This window comes from Helianthus annuus, chromosome 3 (assembly GCF_002127325.2).
Source record: "Helianthus annuus cultivar XRQ/B chromosome 3, HanXRQr2.0-SUNRISE, whole genome shotgun sequence".
Lineage (NCBI taxonomy): Eukaryota > Viridiplantae > Streptophyta > Magnoliopsida > Asterales > Asteraceae > Helianthus > Helianthus annuus.
Window position 1 is genome coordinate 61,868,795 of NC_035435.2, and position 21,787 is coordinate 61,890,581.

General features: G+C 36.3%; 1 protein-coding gene across 1 annotated transcript; it reads right to left on the reverse strand.

The window, feature by feature from the left end:
- Positions 1 to 18,838: 18,838 nt before the first annotated feature.
- LOC110928885 (endoglucanase 25) lies at positions 18,839 to 21,525 on the reverse strand. The gene is made up of 5 exons (XM_022171940.2): positions 20,812 to 21,525; positions 19,942 to 20,711; positions 19,732 to 19,867; positions 19,481 to 19,653; positions 18,839 to 19,409 (listed from the first exon to the last, which is right to left on the reverse strand). Exons 1-5 carry the CDS (start codon positions 21,188 to 21,190, stop codon positions 19,005 to 19,007), a joined length of 1,863 nt encoding a protein of 620 aa, XP_022027632.1. The 5' UTR covers positions 21,191 to 21,525; the 3' UTR covers positions 18,839 to 19,004.
- Between the last annotated feature and the right edge of the window lie 262 nt (positions 21,526 to 21,787).

The window sequence follows — 21,787 nt, forward strand, 5'->3', positions numbered from 1 at the left end:
CCTTTTTCTACTGATTTTATTTGTTAAATAAATTATTTTGAGCATTCTGGAAATATAAAAATCTCAGCTTTCTTTTAAAAACCCGGAAACGGCTCTAAATCGCATTTTTAGCGTTTTTAGCGCATAGTAAGCGTTATACTCATATTAAACATATAAGACTCATACCTACTGACGTATTTAGCATATTTTTATAAAATAACAGTAAGTATAAGTTTATGAACTCAGATTTCCAGTTTTGACATTTTAGCCCTTGTGAAATTACTAAAATACCCCTACGGTGCATAGTTTGATTTTAAATGATAAGTTTTGCATACGGGTCATACCCTACTGTTATAATATGTCAAATTAAGTATATTTACTGTATAAATCAGACCTGTAACTCAGATTTCCAATTTAACTCTTTTATAATCTTTTAAATGACCAAAATGCCCTTATAAGGCATAAGTTGAGTTTAAATTCATTCGGGGCAATATAGAACATAACTTGCTGATATTATATCATATTTAAAGCATATTATTTCAGGGAACTTGCATATGACTCTTTTGCCTACCCGTAACGCCCTTTTAGCATTCGGTTCGGTTTATGTAACTAGTTTGCATAAATTGACCGAAACGGGTCAAACGTTATCATTTTTATCTCAAAATCCAGAATGTATTTAGTAAACCCATATTATACAAGTATTCAAACTTGTCGGGTCTAAATCACATTCTATCCGGTCTCCGCTTAATCGTGCGCGTGTACCGTATCGTCCTTAAAACTAACCGGTCAAGCTTAGGCTTAAATAAAAGACCCGTTAGGAATCTAATAGGTTATTATAAACCTTTGTTCCAGAATAGGAGGCCCAGTAAAAGCTACCCTCACTTGCCAATTGTGATTCATACTTACTCAGGTAAATACATTTTGACTTATTTTCCCTATACGGGCTTGGGGTACGGTATATAGAATACCGCTTGATCGAGCGTACAAATCTTGCACCCTTGGGTATGCAATTGGAATAATTTGATCGGCTCGTTTAAACAGTCTTGTTTTACTTTAAGCCTTTGGGGGGTTAATGACCGTGTCCCGGATATCCTTGGCATTATCTTACGAGATGGCCACGACCAGAGCACGGGGTGTAGGCATACACCCGTCGTGTATAACTCTTTAATGTGGTGTGTCTATTAATCTTTAACCCGGACAAGATCCCGGGCTACCAAACGTACGAGTAGCATGTAATTCGTTCACAAGTTTATATTGCATAATTATCCCAAGTTATATAAATATTTATGCCATGTGCATTTAAATCAATTTTCAATCATTTTCAAAATGAGTCAGTTAATTTGTATTTACCAGTGTAAACTGACGTATTTTCCCAAAAGGTTAAGTGCAGGTACTAAACGAAATAGGCTGGCTGTCTCCTAGAGCGTCCACAATAGTCTCGCAAGCTCGGACGACAATAAAACTGTTGAACAATTTTCTTATTTTAATTGATCCGCCTGTGGATCCGTTTCAACTACTCGTGATATTTATTATTACATTGTATTTAAAGTTGAAATTAATCTATTCTGCTTCCGCTGTGCATTATTATATTGTGTTGTTTGTCTATGACGATGCCAACTACGTCACCATACCCCACACCGGCCCCACCGGTGACACGTGGAGATCGGGGTGTGACATAACTTACTAGTGTTTTTAGTAAGCCTAGTTACCTTTAAAATATGATTATTTAGTTAATAGCATCATTCCTGAAGATTTTAGATCTTTACAACTTGCATGATGATTTTTCCAAAATCAATCTTCTTGTATTTTTCTTGTTACACATGTACTTATACGTTATTAACCACCAAAAACAAGGTTTGTTTATGTAAGAACCAAGATTTAGTAAAACTTATATTTTTACTTGGTTTCTTTAGAAATCTTCCATGAAACTTTTAGATCTATATGATTAACAACTCGCTTTGATCATTACTTAACAAGAAACAACTTTATTCTTTCAAGTTCATGCTTTATGTGTGGATGATTTATGAATCTCTAACATGTTCATCCTCTTATCTTGCTAGATTATGTTTTCAATCATGATCTAGCAAGATCATATGATGATCTACATCATTTACATAAGCAAACAATATTCAACAAGCACATCAACACATTAATAACATGATTTCTTCATGATTCCTTATAACTTTAAGCTTATGTTCATGTTTCATCTTCTTGTTTCTTAGTCTTCTTCAAGATTATCATTATGTATCTTCTTTAAACCACTAAAATATGATGTAAAATGAAGAGTAGAAGATCTTACTACTAGCTCAAGGCTAGGGATGATCAAGTGAAGAAATGAAGTGGATAAATGCAAATGGGAGAGGTCCTTGAACTTTCGAAGGTTCCAAGCTTCCTTATACACCTTTGTATATGTGTGAAATGGTTGAAGGATGATTGATGATGATGGATGTGTAGGTGGTGGTGTTGGGCCGTAAGTAAGAAGGAAGGGAGAGGAGAAGTTCAAGTGTTGAGTTTGTGAAGAATGAATGGGGTCATGATCTCGTGGTTTCATATAATGCACAAATCTTCCAAATATTTAGTGGATCTTATGTCCAATAAGTACAAGACAATATCTTACTAGAAAATCTTCATAAGATTATGCAAGATCACATAAAATCTTCAAATAGGCCATGTGGCGGATTAGCATGAAGGGAGAGGGGGGTCTAAGTGTAAATTCCAACCAATTAGTTGTCTTGTAATCCAAATCCAAGTATTTAGTTAGTTACTAGATATATTAGTGAGTGTTAAGTTGTTCGAGGATCATAACTAGCTTAGAATTAATAAAACAATGTCCCTAGTAAAATTTTGGTGTTTCGGGTAGTGTCCGGTTGTTTGGTTAGATACCGGTTCGTTAAAGTGTCAAACTATTTCGTTTAGTGTTCATTATGTTACCTTTTGTGACACTTTTAATTCCCGACACTTAGGAAAGCATTCAGGACCATTTAGTCATATTTTTGCACATTACTAGCTTGTTAAAAAGCTGAATTTTGCTGAAATATGCTGAATTCAGCACTTTAAGCGGGTTTTAGGCACTTTCCGGCACTTAAACTATCACCTAGTGAAGCAGTTTTATGGTCCTTACTTCCCTACACACCATACTAGTGTAGCACCTTGTCTCTGGCTCATACTGTGTCTCAAAACACTGTCTATCTACGTACTGACATCGTTAGCATTTTTTTGAGTTATCCGCTAATTGTGCTAACCGTGCTTTGTGCATCGTTTATGTCACTAAAGTTTATATGTAAAAGTGATGTGACATTATGCAATATGTGATGCACATGTAAGTATGATGCAGTAATCAGAAAGCAGTTAAGTATAATTTAGCACAGTCATTAAGCATTAATCAGGATTAATAACTGTTCGGATGCCTGCAAATTTGACAGTTGTCACATACTTAACGCTAACGCATCGCTATCTCATCGTAACTCGAATCAAAGTTATTTGATTATTCTATATGTGTGTGTGTTATTATGTGCTTTTGTTGGTGCACTTACGTCTGTCGACTACGTCTTTCATCGAGTCTTAGTATTGGATAGATCAGTCATGACACGAAAACCTAGAATCACTAGTTTGTATAGGTTCGTTCATGTATACAAGTTCTAGGTTCGCTCGTATGTCATAGTTCTAGGTCAGGTTCGCTTATTGGTTCTTGAAAGGTTCGCTTATATGGTAGTGTGTAGGTTCGCTTTTAGTGTATGTACATATAAGCGAACCCTGTTAGTCTATATATAGGGGTCTCTCGAGCGAACCTATAACACATAGTTTACGGTGTTTTTCTTCCGACAAGCCACGAAGTGCTGTCGAAGTGCTGTCTGAACGTGTAATCGAGTTATTGATCAATAATACAGCAAGATTAAAGTGAATCCAGCTAGAATAGCACCAAATCATTAGTTTCCGCCTCTTGATTTGGATAGGAATTTCTCTGATCGACTCAAACAGGGCCGAACGCGATCCTACAAGTGGTATCAGAGCTCAGGAGGAGGAGTTCTTGCCATTTTAGCTGCATTTCATCTATTTTTCTACACTTTCTTCACATTTTCAAAATTTTTTACGGTAAAACCAGCTCAAAATCACACACTGCACTCGGAATCATGGTCTAGTAAACCCTTGAACTTTTCAGATCTAAAATCAACCTAGAAGTTAAAATTTTAGGGGGTTCGCTCGTACGTACTTGTTCGAACAGTGACATCAGCAAGTGGTCCGCTTGAAAAGTATAGGGTTGGTTCGCTCCAAATTACATATTAGATTCGCTTTTAGTGACATTTTCAAGAGATAGGTTCGCTCGAACTTGGTTAAAGAGACAGGTTCGCTCGAATTTAGAGATAGGTTCGCTCGAATTTGCTTAAAGAGACAGGTTCGCTCGAATTCTTTTAAAAAGAACAAGTTCGCTCCAAAAACCATCAGTAGGTCCGCTCAAAAATAAATCAGATTCGCTCCAACAGTAGATTCGCTCCAAGCTACCTGATAGGTTCGCTCCTAAGACGGTTTTGTTGGTTCGCTTATCTGATTCGCTCGACTGGTCCGCTTATCTGATCTGACTAGTTAGTCCGCTCATCTGTTTATGTGGTTTGCTTATTAGAACATATCTGGTTCGCTCCAAGTGACAACTTAGTAGTTCAAGACTTGGTTGGTTCGCTTATTTGGACAGTTGTAGTCTCGCTCATTGTGACAGATTAGCTTTTGTGAACAGTTTTACCTAAGCTTGGAAAGTTGTGTAATTTTGTAAAATCTGAACAATGGACAATGAATTCTATAACGCTTTTGCTAGTCCGATTTCAATGACTCAAAGTGCTTTGATTGAAAATGAAACCGGAACGTCTCAGAAACCGCCTAAACTCATGGATATTGATGATTATAACGTGTGGTCTGAACGTTGGAAATTGGGTCGAGGCTTATAATCTTGATGCGTGGGAACACACTGAGGAACAATATGTTAGGCCCACAAAAAACAACGTTGAAAATGGTGCTCCGTTAACACTTAGAGAGATGAGTACTGAAGATAAAAAGAAATATCGAGATGAGAAATTGATGGTGAGTCTGCTTCAGCAAGCAATAAAAGAAGATATCTTGATACTGCTTCAACACGATGGAACCGCGTATTCAATTTGGACAGAATTGGAAGCAAAGTTTACGGGAAGTGATGATATGCTCAAGAATAAGATGTCTCTCATGAAGAAAGAATTTGACTTATTTCGGGGATTGAAAAATGAAAGTACCAAGCAGATAATTGATAGATATTGTAACTTGGTGAGAAATATGTCAAAACTTGGAGTTAAGAAAGATACTGATGAATTGATTGAAAAACTTGCAGATGCGCTTCCACATGAAACATGGGGAACGTTTCTGATGATGCTAAGATCCAATCGAAAAGATTACAAGAATATGACACTGGGAGATTTCATCAAGCACCTGGAAGCTCAAGAGATGGAGCAGAGGAAGATAGCCAAGATGAAGAATTATGATGGAGAACAAGACATCAGCTTGTATTACAAAGGTGGTGTTCCTGGAACGACAAATCATTCTCCGAAAATTGAAACTGCTTTCAGCGTTAAAGATTCTCCAGAAAAGAAGTCATCCCAGGGATCTAGCAGCACAAGATTTTCATCATTCGATCCAAACATTTCTGCAACAAAGAACGGAAAAAGACTTCAATGTAACATTGTATTAAATCTTGAAAGTGATCAAGATTTTTCTGAAGAAGTTGCTAAGAATCAAATGTCTTTGTTGGGAATGGTGTTGGAATCTTATAGTAGTTTTGTGGCCGGAGCAATTGGTAATACAATGCTCACGAAAGAGGATTACGATCAAATAGATGCTGAGGAAATGGAATTGATGGACATTAAATGGTGTATGGCTAGCGTGCTGAGACGAGCTGAAAAGTTTAAACAAATTACGGGAAGAGATGATTTCCGTGATGCAAATGTTTCAACTTTAGGCTTTGATAAATCTAAAGTTACGTGTTTTCGTTGCAGGGAAAAGGGGCATTTCAAGAGGGAGTGCAAAAATCGTGAAGCTACCGGAGCCCAAAATCCTTTTGGTAACAACGATTATCACAAAAAGGCGATTTATCACCAAGTCACACCACCAGCACAGCATCAGGCACAAACTGCTCACGGAAGAGATGTGATTGATGGTTCAAAAAGAGCATGTCTAGACAAATATGAAAATTTTACATGGGATAAGTATCTTCCAACAAACAGCAAAGTGTGTCTAGCAGAACAAGATGATGAAAAATTGGCTGAAGGCTTCAATTGGGATGATTTTTGCCCAGATAAAGATATTATGACCAAAGAGATGTCCAAAATTACTTCAACTGCTTTCTTTGCTAATGCTTATGATTTGAAATGTGCAGAATGAAACAGGAAAGTCATGGAAGTTGCTGAAGCAAGACGAAGAAAGCTTGAAGAAGAGGAAGAAGAGGAAGAGAGATTAAAAGCTGAAGCTAAAGCTGAGAAAAAGAGAAGAGCTGAGTTTCTGCAACCAAATAGGACCGTCAAAGAGGTTCCTGAATTTGAAGTGAAGATTGAAGCAGAACAAGTTTAAGTTCCAGAAAAGTGCATGAACTGTGATTCTCTTATTAAGCAGAACAATGAGTTGTTGCACAATATTCACAAGTTGAAAGAATCGTATGATACAATGAACAGAGAAATCAACAAGTATACAAATTCGAGTGGTGAACAAGTTGTGGCTATGAATACATTGAAAATAGCGTATCTTAGACGGCTTGATGATGCGAATTTTCATATCAAGAAATGTGCTGATCTTGAGTTGGAGTTAGCCACGCAAAAGATAAAAACTGAGAAAGTTAAAAAGTTATTAGATAGTTACTCATGTTCTTCTTTTGTTGTTGACAGGATTTATCCAGTCGTGGAGAATTTGAAGACGTTTGAAGAAGTGAAGACATCTGAAGAAAGGAATTCTGTGACAAAAGACGAAGAAAAAGTGAAAACTTCTGGTACGAAATCAAGTGTGGTCTACAATAGATGTCCGCCCCCGGTCGAAAATGGATATTTACCTCGAAATCCAAATTTCGAAAGAGTCGATAAAGCAATCAATTTGCAATGGGAGTCTGGGCCATCAGATAACTTGCCAGAAAATATTGATGTCACGTACACGTCATCCGACACTGATCATGAGTGAAAGTTGATAAAAAGTGTGGTCGATCAGGTGTTAGATAAAGATGATATTGAGGAGTCAAACACGGAGTCCAAACCCAAGTCAAAGTCTGGGTCAAATGCGTCAAAGCCGACATTCAAAAAGGACAAACGAGTTTATGATAAAGAGTTTTTACTTTCGAAATCTAATTTGAATGATGAATCGGTCAAAGTAGCATATACTTTGAAAGGTTCTGACAAATTATATTCTGATGAAGTTTTTCCAATAAGAAGTGTCAGATTTGATATGATTCAAAAGGTTTTCAAAATCACAGAAATTAATATTTCTGAAATAAAAGATTTAAATCTTAATGGAAAACCTAAACCATACACTTCAAGATATCAACAGAGAATCAACAAGAAAATGGGTTACAATTGTGGTTATAGTTTCCAAAAGAAACCAAACCATAATCGTAATTTCAAAAAGAAGGGTCTTGGTTTTGTTCCACCGAAAAATTATAAAAATGAAAAAATGTATAAACCAAAAACTATGTTTGTTTCAGGGAAAACGTCAGAGGCTGAAAAAGAACAATCATTCAGAAAGCAGACAAATCGGGAATTCCTTGCCAAGAAGCAAGAAGAACTGAAGAAGAATGAAGTTCCGAAGAAGATTGAGAAGAGAACTTGTTTTCAGTGCAAGATTGCTGGTCATGTTGTTAGAGATTGTCCGAAGACATTCAAACCAAAACAGGAAGTCTCTGGTAAAATGAAAGAGAAAGTTGTCGAGAAGACTGAATTGTCAACCCGGAAGTTTACTGGCTTTGAAAATTCAACTTTTTAGAAAGGAGAATGTTCAAAGAGTGCTTCAAGAAGAAAAGATAATGTGTCAAATCAAAAATGGGTTGTGAAAGGTTCAGGTAATAGTTCTGGTGATGAACATGATTCCATAAAATCAGAGGAGCCACGTGTTGAGAAAAGGGTTGAAAAGAAAGTTCCAACTATGAACGATGAAAATTTTCCACCTTTGCGTGCTGAAAATTTTATGAAGAAAGTTGGAAAAATTGAAATTTCAAATCAATTTTATTCTGACAAGAAGAAATTTGATGTTGAAAAAACTTTCAACGGAAATGTAAAACGTATCTTTGGACAAATGGTCAACGGTAAGGCAAAAAGCATCAAAGATTTTTATGCTTCCAAAGGATGTGTTTACAAGCCTGTTGAAAGAAAAGATGAAGAAGATGTTGTTACACCCAAGGAAGGTCAGGCTTGGGTGGATATATTTTTCAAAGAATAAAAACCTGACTTGCCGGAGATCCCAAGTTGGTATTGTGGATCATGGATCGGCATCCTTCTAAATCTGTGTTTGAGGTTTTGCAGGACTTGCCGGAACTCCCAGGTTTGTAAGCGAGGAGTAGGAATCGGCACCTTGAGAATTCAACCAACAGATGGTAATTGGTTGAAAAACAGGTTTGAGTTGTATGTTTGTGATTGTTATAAGTAGTTCAGAATTTGAACTAGGTTGATCTTACAAGTGGTTAAATCAAGGTCATTAAATTGAACATGAGTTAACTGTCATTCATAAACTTGGCAAACAATGTGATGATTTAATCCCCAATTTTACAAGTGGTAAAATCAATAAAACTTATTTTCCGGAAAAACCATTCTGATTAAAACAAACTTGAGTGTTTTGAAATCATTATGGGAAAATAGTTTGTTGTGAGGGGGAGTTCTGATTGTTTAAGCCAAACGGATGGAGAATTGAAGCGATTCGATATCAGTTGTCATGTTCTGTACAATTTGTTTTTCAATTTTCTTTAGATGTATTTGAATTTTAGGGGGAGTAAGTTTTTTTTTAGAAAATCCAAAAACATCCGAAAATTTGAAAAGCCAAAAACATGATAAAACTAAAATGAGTTTTGTTGCATAAAAGAGGAAATGATAGTACATCAGTGGACTATCACAACATGCTAAAGAATTGTAAAGCTAAAAGTGATAAACAATCTTACTGCGGATGTGTCAGTAGGTTTTCGCACATTTAGTAAATTGAAACGAGATATAAACCTAAATTCAAACTAGCTTAATTCGTGGGTAACTATTCTTGAATATATGGGTAACCCCCGAAATCTTGTTTGAAAGGTCCCGTATTATGAGATACTAGGTCTTTATACTCAGTGATATCTGGGGTATTATTCCGGGACTTCTGCTGTATGGAAATACTGACCTAGTCCCCGAATAATACTTTCTGCTAAAAGCTTTGAAACATAAGCTCGCCCTCAGCAATCTGATTAAACAATAAAATTGATAATCGTTGCTGTTGTAATAAAAGATCCTCTAAAGGGGACCCACCAAAAGTCGAAGCCGTCATCTCTCTGCGTATACGGAAGTATCGACCTGAGCTCTCACGGCCCTCGCACATTACCCCTTTACAGATATCAACTGTGGTATACTCACCTGTAAGACTGAATATTGGGATCTGGATACAGGAGTATATTCGAGTGGAGTGATACACAATTAAGTTTTAGTTTCTAAAACATTAATATCGTATCTCGAATAAATTGAAGTCTGTGTGAAAATTTAAGTGGTCAAACATACTGACAATCTAGGTAAATTGTTTAGAACTTAATATGTAATCAAGCTTAACGGTGTTAGTGATATGTTTCATAACTGATATGATCCTCTTGCACGAACTCACAAAATATTGTCTGTAAATATTTCGTGTCTGCATTTACTTTTATTAAAAAATTCAAAAAGATTTTTGGTATGTTTTAGCATAAATTTTGAAAAATCCAAAAGATTTTTGATAACTGATTTTCAAAATTCCGAGTGCTAAACATGATGAACAAATGGTTTGGGTAAAAGTGTTTGAAGATTATTGAAATGAAGATGAGAAAAGTTTTTGTTATAAAACGTTATTCCTGACAGTGGTAAAATTGTTTTTGAAAAACTTATCTACAAATGGTTATCAAAAAATTTATTTTTGGGTAGAGTTTTTGTAGGTTGATAAGGTTCCAAAACCTGAAGGTGATGAAGTGCCAGGTTACGATCTAAGAATGAAATTGTGAATTCCAGACTGCGATCCCAGCTGATTGAGAGGGGGAGTCTGAAGACACCATATCAACATTCGAGAGAGAGGAGTTTGTTGATGATATAGATAAAGATTGAGGATTCTTGAAATGACAAATATTTCAGGGAAGATTGAAGACTGATAAAGGCTGTAGATTGACAAGTGAAGACTCAAAGACTCCGTCAACATCTGAGGGGGAGTTTGTTGGTGCACTTACGTCTGTCGACTACGTCTTTCATCGAGTCTTAGTATTGGATAGATCAGTCATGACACGAAAACCTAGAATCACTAGTTTGTATAGGTTCGCTCATGTATACAAGTTCTAGGTTCGCTCGTATGTCATAGTTCTAGGTCAGGTTCGCTTATTGGTTCTTGAAAGGTTCGCTTATATGGTAGTGTGTAGGTTCGCTTTTAGTGTATGTACATATAAGCGAACCCTGTTAGTCTATATATAGGGGTCTCTCGAGCGAACCTATAACACATAGTTTACGGTGTTTTTCTTCTGACAAGCCACGAAGTGCTGTCGAAGTGCTGTCTGAACGTGTAATCGAGTTATTGATCAATAATACAGCAAGATTAAAGTGAATCCAGCTAGAATAGCACCAAATCATTAGTTTCCGCCTCTTGATTTGGATAGGAATTTCTCTGATCGACTCAAACAGGGCCGAACGCGATCCTACAGCTTTACTTGTGTGTGCTGATGATATGTTTTGGGATGTTATTCACAAACGCAAATACAACTCTATCGCAACGCAATCTCATCGCAAACTCTAAACGCAGATTTACTTACTTATATGTTGTTATGTGTTAGTTATGTTATTTGTGTAACTATTGTTCAATACTATCGCATCGCTTACCCGCAACTCGCTCGAACGCAACGCAACGCTCAAAGCATGAAACGAAAGTCGGAAAACTAACTCACGAAGGCCAACCGATCGAACGACCAACCGATCGAATGGACATCTGACCGGATAACCATCCGATCGGATGGCCATCCGATCAAACGGTCGTCCGACCCGTTCAACTTTCCACCGCCTTTCACCCTTTCACCTATAAATACCCCACTTGTCACATCAACTGTTCATTGACGTGACAGCTCCGTCCGCCCCGTGCACTCTCATCCTCTTCTCTCTCGATTCCTCACGATTCTTGTAAGTTTTCACCCTAAATCTTGTACTTTCACAATCAGCACCCACTTTCTCATCATCTTCACCAACAAATCTTACATTTTCACCGTGAAATCACCTAGTTTTGAGTTGTTCTAGGATGACGTCACCATGGGTTCTCATGAACACTAAAGCGTGACCTCATCTCACCAAGAACGGTTCGGATCTAAAGGATTTCTACAAATTTTTACACTGATTTCATCAAAGATCTAAACACTTTGCACTATTTTCAAACTTTTCTTCAACATCTTTCACTTTTTACTCAAAACCGTTAGAATCTGGACTCGTTCAGGCTCTCTACTCCTTCTCTAGTGGAGAACCGATCCGAGAACGAATTTCTACCTAAGTGACGACTGATTCAGGGGTTGAACATGAAATTCCGTCAGGAACAGTTGGTTCGGATCGAACGGGGTGATTCCCGTCCGATCAGACGATTTGGAGTTGATGTGATTTCTGTTGTTTAACACGCTGTCATACCGTCTCCGTCAAACCGCAAACTTTTCAACTTAACTGATTTCATAAAATTCTCAAACAAAAGGTTACTCGATCGAATAGCCGTCCGATCAGACGACCATCTGATCGAACGATTATTCAACCAGGTGACTTGTATGATTAACACTTAAACGAATTTTCAAAACTTCAAAGAATATTGGTTTTCAATCGAACCGCCATCCGATCGAACGGCCATCCATCCGGATGACCATCCGATCGAATGATTTTAATTATACTACAACGAAAACTTCAAAAGTTCAACATTTTCACAACACACTCCCTAGTCGAATGTCCCTCTGACCGAACGGTCATCCGTCCGGACGGTCATCCGATCGAACCACCATCCGATCCAGCGCATTGTTTTACGCACTGTTCAACGCTTACACTATCGTCCTCTGGTCATGCTAACTCTCAAGTGCTCCCTTCAATCCAAGCTTGTGTTTATTTACTAAACACGAACTGTGAGTATACTCGATCCCTTTTTGCTTAACGCACTTTTGGGTGTTACATACGTTACCTATATCAAATCACGTCTACACACAACGAAATCACTTTTATACGCTAACCATTCTCACATGTTATACGTGTTATTCGATGAATGCTTGTATGTTATGTTTACACAGTGATTGTTGCCTGACACCTTAGCAACGATAGTACTATAGTTTGGACTCAGCACCTGTCGTGGACGGGGGTTGTTAAGGGTTTTACTTCACGTGTCACAGTGGTGATATGTGTTGTGCATTCTACAACTCGAATTCATGTCTGTGCATATTTCATTGTCGATAGCTTACTTGCTTCACATTTCTACGTGTCACATGCTGGTTATGCGTAAATCGCTTTTCGCTTCTATATGCTATTAAACTTGTATGCTTATCTTTACACTATGTGTATTGACCTATTTTAACGTATGTGACAGGTGTTTAGGATGCTTGCTTGCTGTGATGAATCGAGTTTAGGTGGTCTAGAAACCCATGAATAATTTATAAGTTGTCGGAACACTTATTTGTCTTTGAGAACAATGTCTGTAATAACTATTTGTGCTTTATGAGTTTATGGTATGGGACATGAATGTTAATTATATTGCCACTAATAATTTTATGGATCCTCTTGGATAATCTGTTTCGCTCAGTGCCACGCCCCGATGATTCCGCCATCGGTTGGGGTGTGACATGTGAACCATTGGATTAGAATATTATCGTACCGATATTGTACTGGTACCGTACCATACTATGATACTAGTACTGACCAAACATATATGGTATGATATTCTCTTTTGATTATAGCTTAATTTTGGTATCAGTACGATGCGACACTGTACCAGTAACAATCTCATCCCTACTATATAGCTAATGAATTATTCTTGAATACAGTCCAATAAAAGTCTATGTTGTTGTCACTTCACCATCTAGCTTATTTCTTTATATTTTCAATCCTCTCACTAAAAACTTGTGGGTGCAAAAAAGTTGAGCTGAGCCCGCTCAAGCTCGGCTTGATTTGAGCTTTGTTTCTTGTTTGGAGACAGGGTCGGCTCCTTTATTATTTATTATTAATTATAGTAATAATAATTATTTATAAATTTATATATAACATATAATATATATATATACTTATACTTACTACTATATAATGCATATTAGATGGGCAACAAGATAATTAAAACCTATACAAAGAAGCAACCTCTTAGTGCATATGTGGGTTCTAAGTTGGGCTTTGGGAGTCTTTCAAAAAAAAAAATGGAAATTTTCCTTTTTAACCCTAAAGTTTTATATTTGACAATTTAAGTTTAAACTTGTAATCTTTTTCTTTTTAACCCTAAAGTTTTAATCTTTGACAATTTACCCTAAAATTTTAATCTTTGACAATTTAACTTTACAATTTTTAATCTTTCTTTCTTTTTTAACCTAAAGTTTTAATCTTTGACAATTTAAGTTTAAAGTTTTAATCTTTGGTAATTTAACCCCTTTGATTAATTTGATTTTTTACTTCTAATTCAAACGTTTCCATCTTTTGCGATTTAACCACTTTGATTTTTTTACTTATGTGTTGTAATTTTGGCTTTGGAGGTTTTTCAAAGAAAAAATGGTTATACATATGGTTGTTGTAACCTTGGCTTTGAGGCTTTTTCAAAAAAAAAATTGATTTTTTTATTTTTCACCCAAAAGTATTTCATAAATTACTTTTAACCCAAAACTATTTGTTTTTTTTTTTACTTTTAACACAAAACTTTTTATCTTTTGCAATCTATCCTCACAATTTTTTTACTTTCAATTTTGGTCCTTTATAATTTTCATTTTCCGCAAATTTTTCGCTTTATGATTCGTTCTGAATTTTGTGACTTAAAACATCGCAACGTGCGTCTATGGTTTAGCATTTTTCACGTTTCGTTCTAAACTTTGCGAGTTAACACGACGCAACGTGCGTGTGTGGGTGAACGTTTTTACATCGTCTATTTTTTCCCGTTTGACAGGTTCAACATAACATGCGCGTCCTAAATCGACTTAGTTATAATTAAAGAATCCCCGCCGCATTGCGGCGGGTCGTAATTCTAGTTTAACTTCATTTGATAAACTTTCAATTAAATACACTAAATGCACTTTCTCAACAATTAATAATTATAATAATATTATATAATAATAATAATAATAATAATAATAATAATAATAATAATAATAATAATAATAATAATAATAATAATAATAATAATAATAATAATAATAATAATAATAATAATAATAATAATAATAATAATAATAATACATTCCATAATTTATAAGATGCGTTTATACATTCTATGTCCAAATGTGAAGGTGTAAAAAAACAAATAATGCGATAACCTTTATAGTTAAACAGAATGGAAACGTTCAACCCGATTACCAAACAAAAACGTTGCCCTCATTTAATTTTAGTGTTTCATCTATATTTCCTTTTAAATTTCATTAAAAAACCGTGTGTCCAAGCCGCGAAGTACGGATGGTCACTTCTAGTATATATATATAGAAACGAGATCAGGAGAAAAAGCTCAAAAGTATGAGAACAGTGAGAACGCATCCTGGCCCAACACATGTCACGCGGCATAGAGAAGGGCGGAGGGGCTTTTTTGTCCTTTTATCTTCTGCTTTTCCAGTTCCGCTTTTCACAATATTGTTTTATTTTTGGGGTTTAAGATTTTTGGCGTTAACCAAATTCAATAATTAATGGCGTTTAATGGTTTCATTGTATTAACATTTTGGCGTTTATGGCGTTTATTCAGATCGTATGCCATTGGAACCCCAGGGGGGCAGGAAATCTATCCGAATGACGTTTTTCAAGGCGTTTTAAACAAGATGGCCCATTGTTCTATTATTTTTTATATACATTTTGGCGTTTGTGGTATCTTGACGTTTTACAATTGTAAGATTATATTACAACCACAGGGAAAAAAATAGAAGCAAAGAAAATAAGCAAAATGTTATTGAGTTTACACCCTTTCAGCCAACAATCCTTGAATTTTCAATGAACGATGTTTGATTTTTTAACTTTTTTGGCATTTTACCGAGAAAAAGAAAGCCACTAAATAAACCACCTTAAAACTCTAAATTTGATCATGCTAAAATCAATAATGTTTTGTTGTATGGTGATGGACAACATTGTTAATCCTCAGTTAAGAAAGATGTCTAACAATGTTGTCCATCCTATACAGCTAAACTTTATTGACAAACAAACCTCAATAATGTTTTTGTATATTTTGGCGTTATAAATTGGATGGAAGTTGAGGATAAAGTCAATAAGATTTTACTCATTGAAATGGACAATATCCTTACTTAAGGATTTTGTCCATTACATTGAGCGAAAGCTTACAGACAACCAAACTAAATTTCAAATAAACGTTTTGGTTTAGAAGATATTTGATGTTTGGGTTTTTGGCGTTTCTAAGACGAATGGTATATATTAAATATGGCGTTTGGGGTTTTGTGTGTGTTTTTAATTGAAGGTCTAAGATGTTGTATATATAGGATTTTTTTGGCGGTTTTTCTAGGTGGGATTTTATTATAATTAAGTTTGGCGTTTTATATCTAATGGCGTTTTTAGTTAGAATGGTGTGTGATTTTTGTTTGGCGTTTTATTTCATGAGATGACGTTTTGTGTGGAGAAGTCAAAATACTTTTTTACCCTTAATGAAGTGCGTCCACGTAATAAAATTGATGTTATTTACGAAAACGCCACCGCGCCAATCTAGTCCATAGATTGTTTTTATCGGACGATTCATAAGCGTTCTCACCGTTCTCACACTTTCCACCGTTTTCTCTAAATCCTGACCCTATATATATATAGGACAAAGATCCGTTAGGAACCACCCTTTATTGCGAGAACCAATGTGAACACAACCAAAAATGCCTAAAAATAGCTAAAAAACACACAATTTTTTTTTAATATTTTTTATATAAAAATCGCTACTTTTAGTAGGAAAATTTTTTTTTTAAATTTTTTTATTAATTTATTTTTTTGCTACTAAAAGTAGCGATTTTAACATAAAAAATATTAAATTTTTTTTTTAGATTTTTTTAGTTTTTTTGGGGGTTTAGTTTTTAGCATTTTATCTTGTGGGGGTGGGGGGGGGGGGGTTTAGGTTTTTGGGGGGTTGGGGAGGGGGGTTTAGGTTTTTTTTTTTTTTGGGGGGGGGGGGGTAGGTTTTTTTTAGGTTTTTTTGGGGGTTTAGTTTTTAGCATTTAGCTGGGGGGGGGGGTTAGGTTTTTTTTTTTTTTTTTTTTTTTGGGTTGAGGGGGGGGGGTAGGGGTTAGGTTTTTTTAGCTATTTTAGGTTGTATTCACATTGGTTCTCGCGGTTCTCGCAATAAAGGTGGTTCTCACATGAACCTTACCCTATATATATATATATATATATATATATATATATATATATAGGTAAAGGATCCTGTAAAAAAGACTAAAAGTGTGAGAAGGATAAGAAAGAACCTACACCATTAGATTTTTGATCTAATGGTTTAGACTAATAGGGACCAAATTGTAAAATTTGTTTTATTTTTTGGACTGAATTGAAAATTATAGGGGTAATAAAGTCTTTTAGATCCATTCAAAATAGGTAACTGTAATCAAAATCCCTATAATCTCTCTCTCTCTCTCCAATCGCACTACCTCTTTCTCTCTCTTTCTTCTTGAGTAGCGAAGAAGATGGATTTTGATCTGAACCAGCGACGGTTGGGTTTCCGGTGTGAAGGGTGGTGATCGGAGAATGAAGAAGACGACTGAGGACGAAAGCCGACGACGGGCGATGTTGATGTCCGATGGGGAATTACGGTCCGGCGCCAGCGATGTTGATGTTCGATGGGGAATTACGGTCCGGCGCCAGCGATGTTGATGTCCGATGTTGATGTCCGACGGGCGATGTTGATGTCCGATGTTTGATGTAAACCGGGCGATGTTGATTTCCGGCAGCAGTGGTAGGACAATTATTGGTGGTGCAGCAGTGGTGGTGCCGGAAGTGGCAGTGGTGGTGCCGGAAGTGAAGAAGATGATACAGATGTGTTGTTTTTTTCTTTTACTGAATGGTGTTATTTTTGTGTACTGAATGGTGTTTTTTTCTTTTCTGAATGGTGTTTTTTTTTTCTTAATGGTGTTTTTTTACTGAATGGTGTTATATTCTTGTACTGAATGGTGTTTATTTTATTTACTGCTGAATGGTGTTTTTTTGTGCTGAATGGTGTTTTTTTGTGCTGAACGGTGTTAAATTTTGTGCTGAATGATGTTATTTTTGTGTGAATGGTGTTTTTTGTGCTGAATGGTGTTATGTTTTGTGCTGAATGATGTTTTTTTTTTTGTGTGAATGGTGTTTTTTTTTAGTTGAATGGTGTTATATTTGTGTTGAATGGTGTTATATTTTTTCTGAATTGTGTTATATTTAAAACACCATGTATGAACATGCTCTGAATGGTGTTATATTTCTGGACGGTTATAATTCCTTAAATTAAGGATTTTCTCTCTCCAAATCCTTAAATCAAGGATTACCATATTTAAATTTGTTAATGCATTTACAATCCTACCCTTTTCAATTAATTTTAATCTAATGGTTGAGATTCTTTCTTACATTTCTCACACTTTTGGTCTTTTTTACAATAACTCCACCCTATATATATATATATATATATAATTATAACATAAAACGAGAGTAGAATAAAAACTGTAACGGAGAGAACATTTAGATATTAATATTGAGTAGCTCGCGTTTAGCTCGACTAATTTAGAATAGAACAATAAAAACTGTAATGGAGAAAGAAAATACAGTTAAGGTAAATGTGTAACACCCGCAATTGTTTTATAAAATTAAGGATTTTTGGATTTTAATAATCCTAACTTTCACCAGTTGACCGATAATAATCTCAACTTTAAAAATTCCCTCCAATAATCCCAACTTGTAAAAGTTTGGCCGCCATTGATCCTTTTCAAGCATATAAGAATTTGGTCTCCTCAATAGATTCAATTACACCTAGAGTCTTCTTAATTGATTTAAGTGCACCTATGTTAGAAAATGATCAATGGCGGCCAAACTTTTACAAATTGGGATTATTGGAGGGAATTTTTAAAGTTGATATTATTATTGGCCAACTGGTGAAACTTAAGATTATTAAAATCTAATAACCCTAAAATTAACAATGTAAAATACCAAACAAGTTTAGAATAGCTAAACGTGTTTAGAGGTTGACTCGAACTTTTTAAGACTAAACTCAAATCATAAATTTCATGTTAACTTTCGTATCGTATCAAATTTCACACCGCAGTTAGATTTGTGGTTATCTGTTGAATTGTTTAAGCTGTTTAAGAATAAAGAAAATAAATTTGTCTGAGATAATATAATGCATTTATTGTGAAAGAATAAAAAAAGTGGTTGGGAGGTTTTGGTTTGGGATTGATAGTAGTTCTAGCATGGATCCATTATTTATAGGTTTCATATATACATTTATAAAAAAAGAAAAAGAAAAAGAAAATGAAGAGGACATATGAACATGCCTAAAAGAAGAAAGATAGCAAGTGTGTTTAATTTAGCCATTGTTAGTGTGTAACCAAGTTTCTATTGTCCCAAACAGCAATAACATTATTTTTATTACTTACTTACATTAGAAACAAACATACTATAATTACATACTCCATCCAAACAAAAAACTTCCTCATGTTCCAATCATGGTTTCCATGGTGCTGGCGGCGGAGGTGGTGTTGGAAACATAGGCGGCACAGCCGAGAAAATAGTGTTCTTGTCAATTTTAGTTGTTGTTCTATCACCAGACAAGGCCACCAGGGCTGCAACTAAACCAGCATTGCCAGCAATTGTGGGCTCCGTGTAATTGTAATTCGTACGCACGTCATGGAACCCATCATGCTTGTCGGGCCCTGCAACCATAGCTCCAATAACAGTATTTGGGTTGGGTTTCTTAGAGTCTCTCCACTTATATCCTCCTTTACAGCTGTACTTGATCTTGTTCTTGGGAATCGAGGCACCTCTATGGTGGACGTGTTTTGGGTAGTGATTGCCAAAACCCACAAGATAACTCATCCTTCTTGGGTTCTTTCCCAGAATATAGTCAATCTATGCATCATCGAAAAGATACAATTTACAACTGTTTCGTTTTAAGCTGACCGGTTAGATAATTTTTTTACCTGAGTTTCGGCAAATTTACGAAGCACATCGGTTGAGTAGAAATTGGGTCCACAATACCACCCAGGAGTGTCAGCAGCATCAAGATAGTCGCTAAAGAGTGTTGCTAAAAACGCTGCATTGGCAACGTATTGAAGAGGCTGCGGTCTCCCATGATTTAATTGGATCAAACCTCCTGCCATACAATACCATACCAAATGAAACAGACCTTGTGTTGAATCTAAATGCAGTTACTTAGTATATAACTTACTACCTCTTGTTCTGTTAAAACTTGTGAAATATGGTAAGTATGAACACATGACTATGCTTGTCTGGTTATGATACGTCTTCAGGGTTTGTTCATACGGGTAACCAGGACTCAGAAATAATCTCAATCGAGTCAGTAACACCTACAAAACAGAAGACCTTGCTTTAGAAAACAAAAAATAATAATAATAATAATATAAAAAAAGAAAAAACTTACCTGAGCTCCTGTAAGCTTATTATCCCAACTAAGAACACCATAATCGGGTCCACCCCAAAAGGCGCCAGCATGTTTGGCTAAGGTGGGGTGACTAGCAAGGTAAAGATAAGACTGGTTTCCAGTTGCATAATACAACCAAGCACCGCCCCATACAAACTCATCCCAGTACATACTGGAATTGTAAAAGGTTGCAGCATCCACAGCACCTGCAGTATATGAACCACGCTGATTTCTAGCAAATTTCCAAAGGGTTTCGGCCCCATGGACCAGTTTCTTTGAATAAACCTTGTTGTCCTTGAAAACAATGGATGCAGAAGCTAAAGCAGCTGCCATTTCAGCAGCAAGATCTGAGCAACTAGAACAAACCGTTACAGGTCGTTGGTAATCAATGTCTTCGGGTCGCATCCAGCAACTATGATCATTGGGATCAGTTGATGATGTATCACCTGACCCAACCTGAGCCACGAGTTGACTTATGGTGTCGGATGTAGAATTGAAGGTTTTGAGAAAGTAGTCAGTGCCCCATTTGATGATGTCTTTAACATGGTTGAGCTCTCCAGCCGCTTCATATTTAGCACTGTATTCAATGACACTCCAACTTAACATGGTCATGGCAAAAGCTTTTGGGAAATGGAACTTGATCGAATCCCCAGCGTCGTAATACCCACCCACTAGATCTTTAAGCACGGCGCCTGATTTGTCTGATTTCCCGTCGTTTAAACAGGAATTACCCCTCCACGAAACATTATTGTGCCTTGGGAGCTTTCCAGCTGCAAGAAGAATTAGGAGGAAGAAACGCCTTATTATGTACACTGGGCTTTGTCTATCAACAAAACAAAAAGAAAGAAGAAACATCATCCATCAACTTACATTTTTGGGCATTGAAGAACATGAGAGCTTTGTGGAGGGCAATTGTGTAATTATCGGGTGGCGGCGGGCGTTTGTGATGCCTAGGCACATTCTTCACTATGACCGTAATAATCCCCACGATGAAGGCGGCTGCAAGAATCGTCCCCACCGTCCAGATAAAGATCTTACGGCTCACGATGATGCAACCCAGATCCACATACCTCTTCTTCTTCTGTTCTCCGGGGCCCAACAGCCAGCTCTGCTGCGTCTCATCCAACGGTCGAGAAAGCGCCGCCCTGTCCAACTCGTTCAGGTTCCGGCTCCGATCGTCGTCTGTCGCTGAGTCCGCTGTGTTTATCTCCAACGGCCCACCCCACGGATCTCGTCCGTACATACTCATCCTTCCTACTTGTAATTCAATCACCACAGTCAAACCAGGTGGGGTGTTTTTGATGTAATTGAAACGCAGGTTTTTGGTGGTTGTGGGTCAAGTAACAGAGTTGGGGTTTCAGAGCATGTGATGCAAGGAAAAGTAGAGTCACTATAATAATATTTTTTATGGCTCAAACTATCTATAGACCAATAAGTGTGTAGATAGCCCAAAAAAAAATGTTTTTTTTTGTCTTATATGCATACCTTGCAGTGTTAAGGTGCGGTCAAAGTGTAGCGTTTTGGTCTGTCAACCAGACAAAGACTGACGGGTCTGTTAACTGGACCAAAACTTTTGTTGTGTGTGAGCCTTGAACTCAAAATTTTTCCCTTTTTCTAACTTAACCTAGATGTTTTTAAAGGTTTTATTTTACAAACGGACCACCACCCTATTGATGACAATAATAATAGTAATTGATTGCATGCTAATAATAATAATATAGGTTTCTTAATTTTATTATTGTATTCTGGATTATTCCATATTAGTTTGCTGGTCACCATTAAGTCAAGTATAAATGTTTGGGTAAATAAAAAATATTATTATTTGTTTATGATATCTAGTCTAAGA

Coding starts and splice junctions, on each gene's coding strand:
- LOC110928885 (XM_022171940.2), bottom strand. CDS start 21,190: ATGAGTATGTACGGACGAGATCCGTGGGGTGGGCCGTTGGAGATAAAC. Junction 19,868..19,941: donor ATAAGCTTACAGGAGCTCAG/GTAAGTTTTTTC, acceptor TCTGTTTTGTAG/GTGTTACTGACTCGATTGAG. Junction 19,410..19,480: donor GTAAATTTGCCGAAACTCAG/GTAAAAAAATTA, acceptor GATGATGCATAG/ATTGACTATATTCTGGGAAA.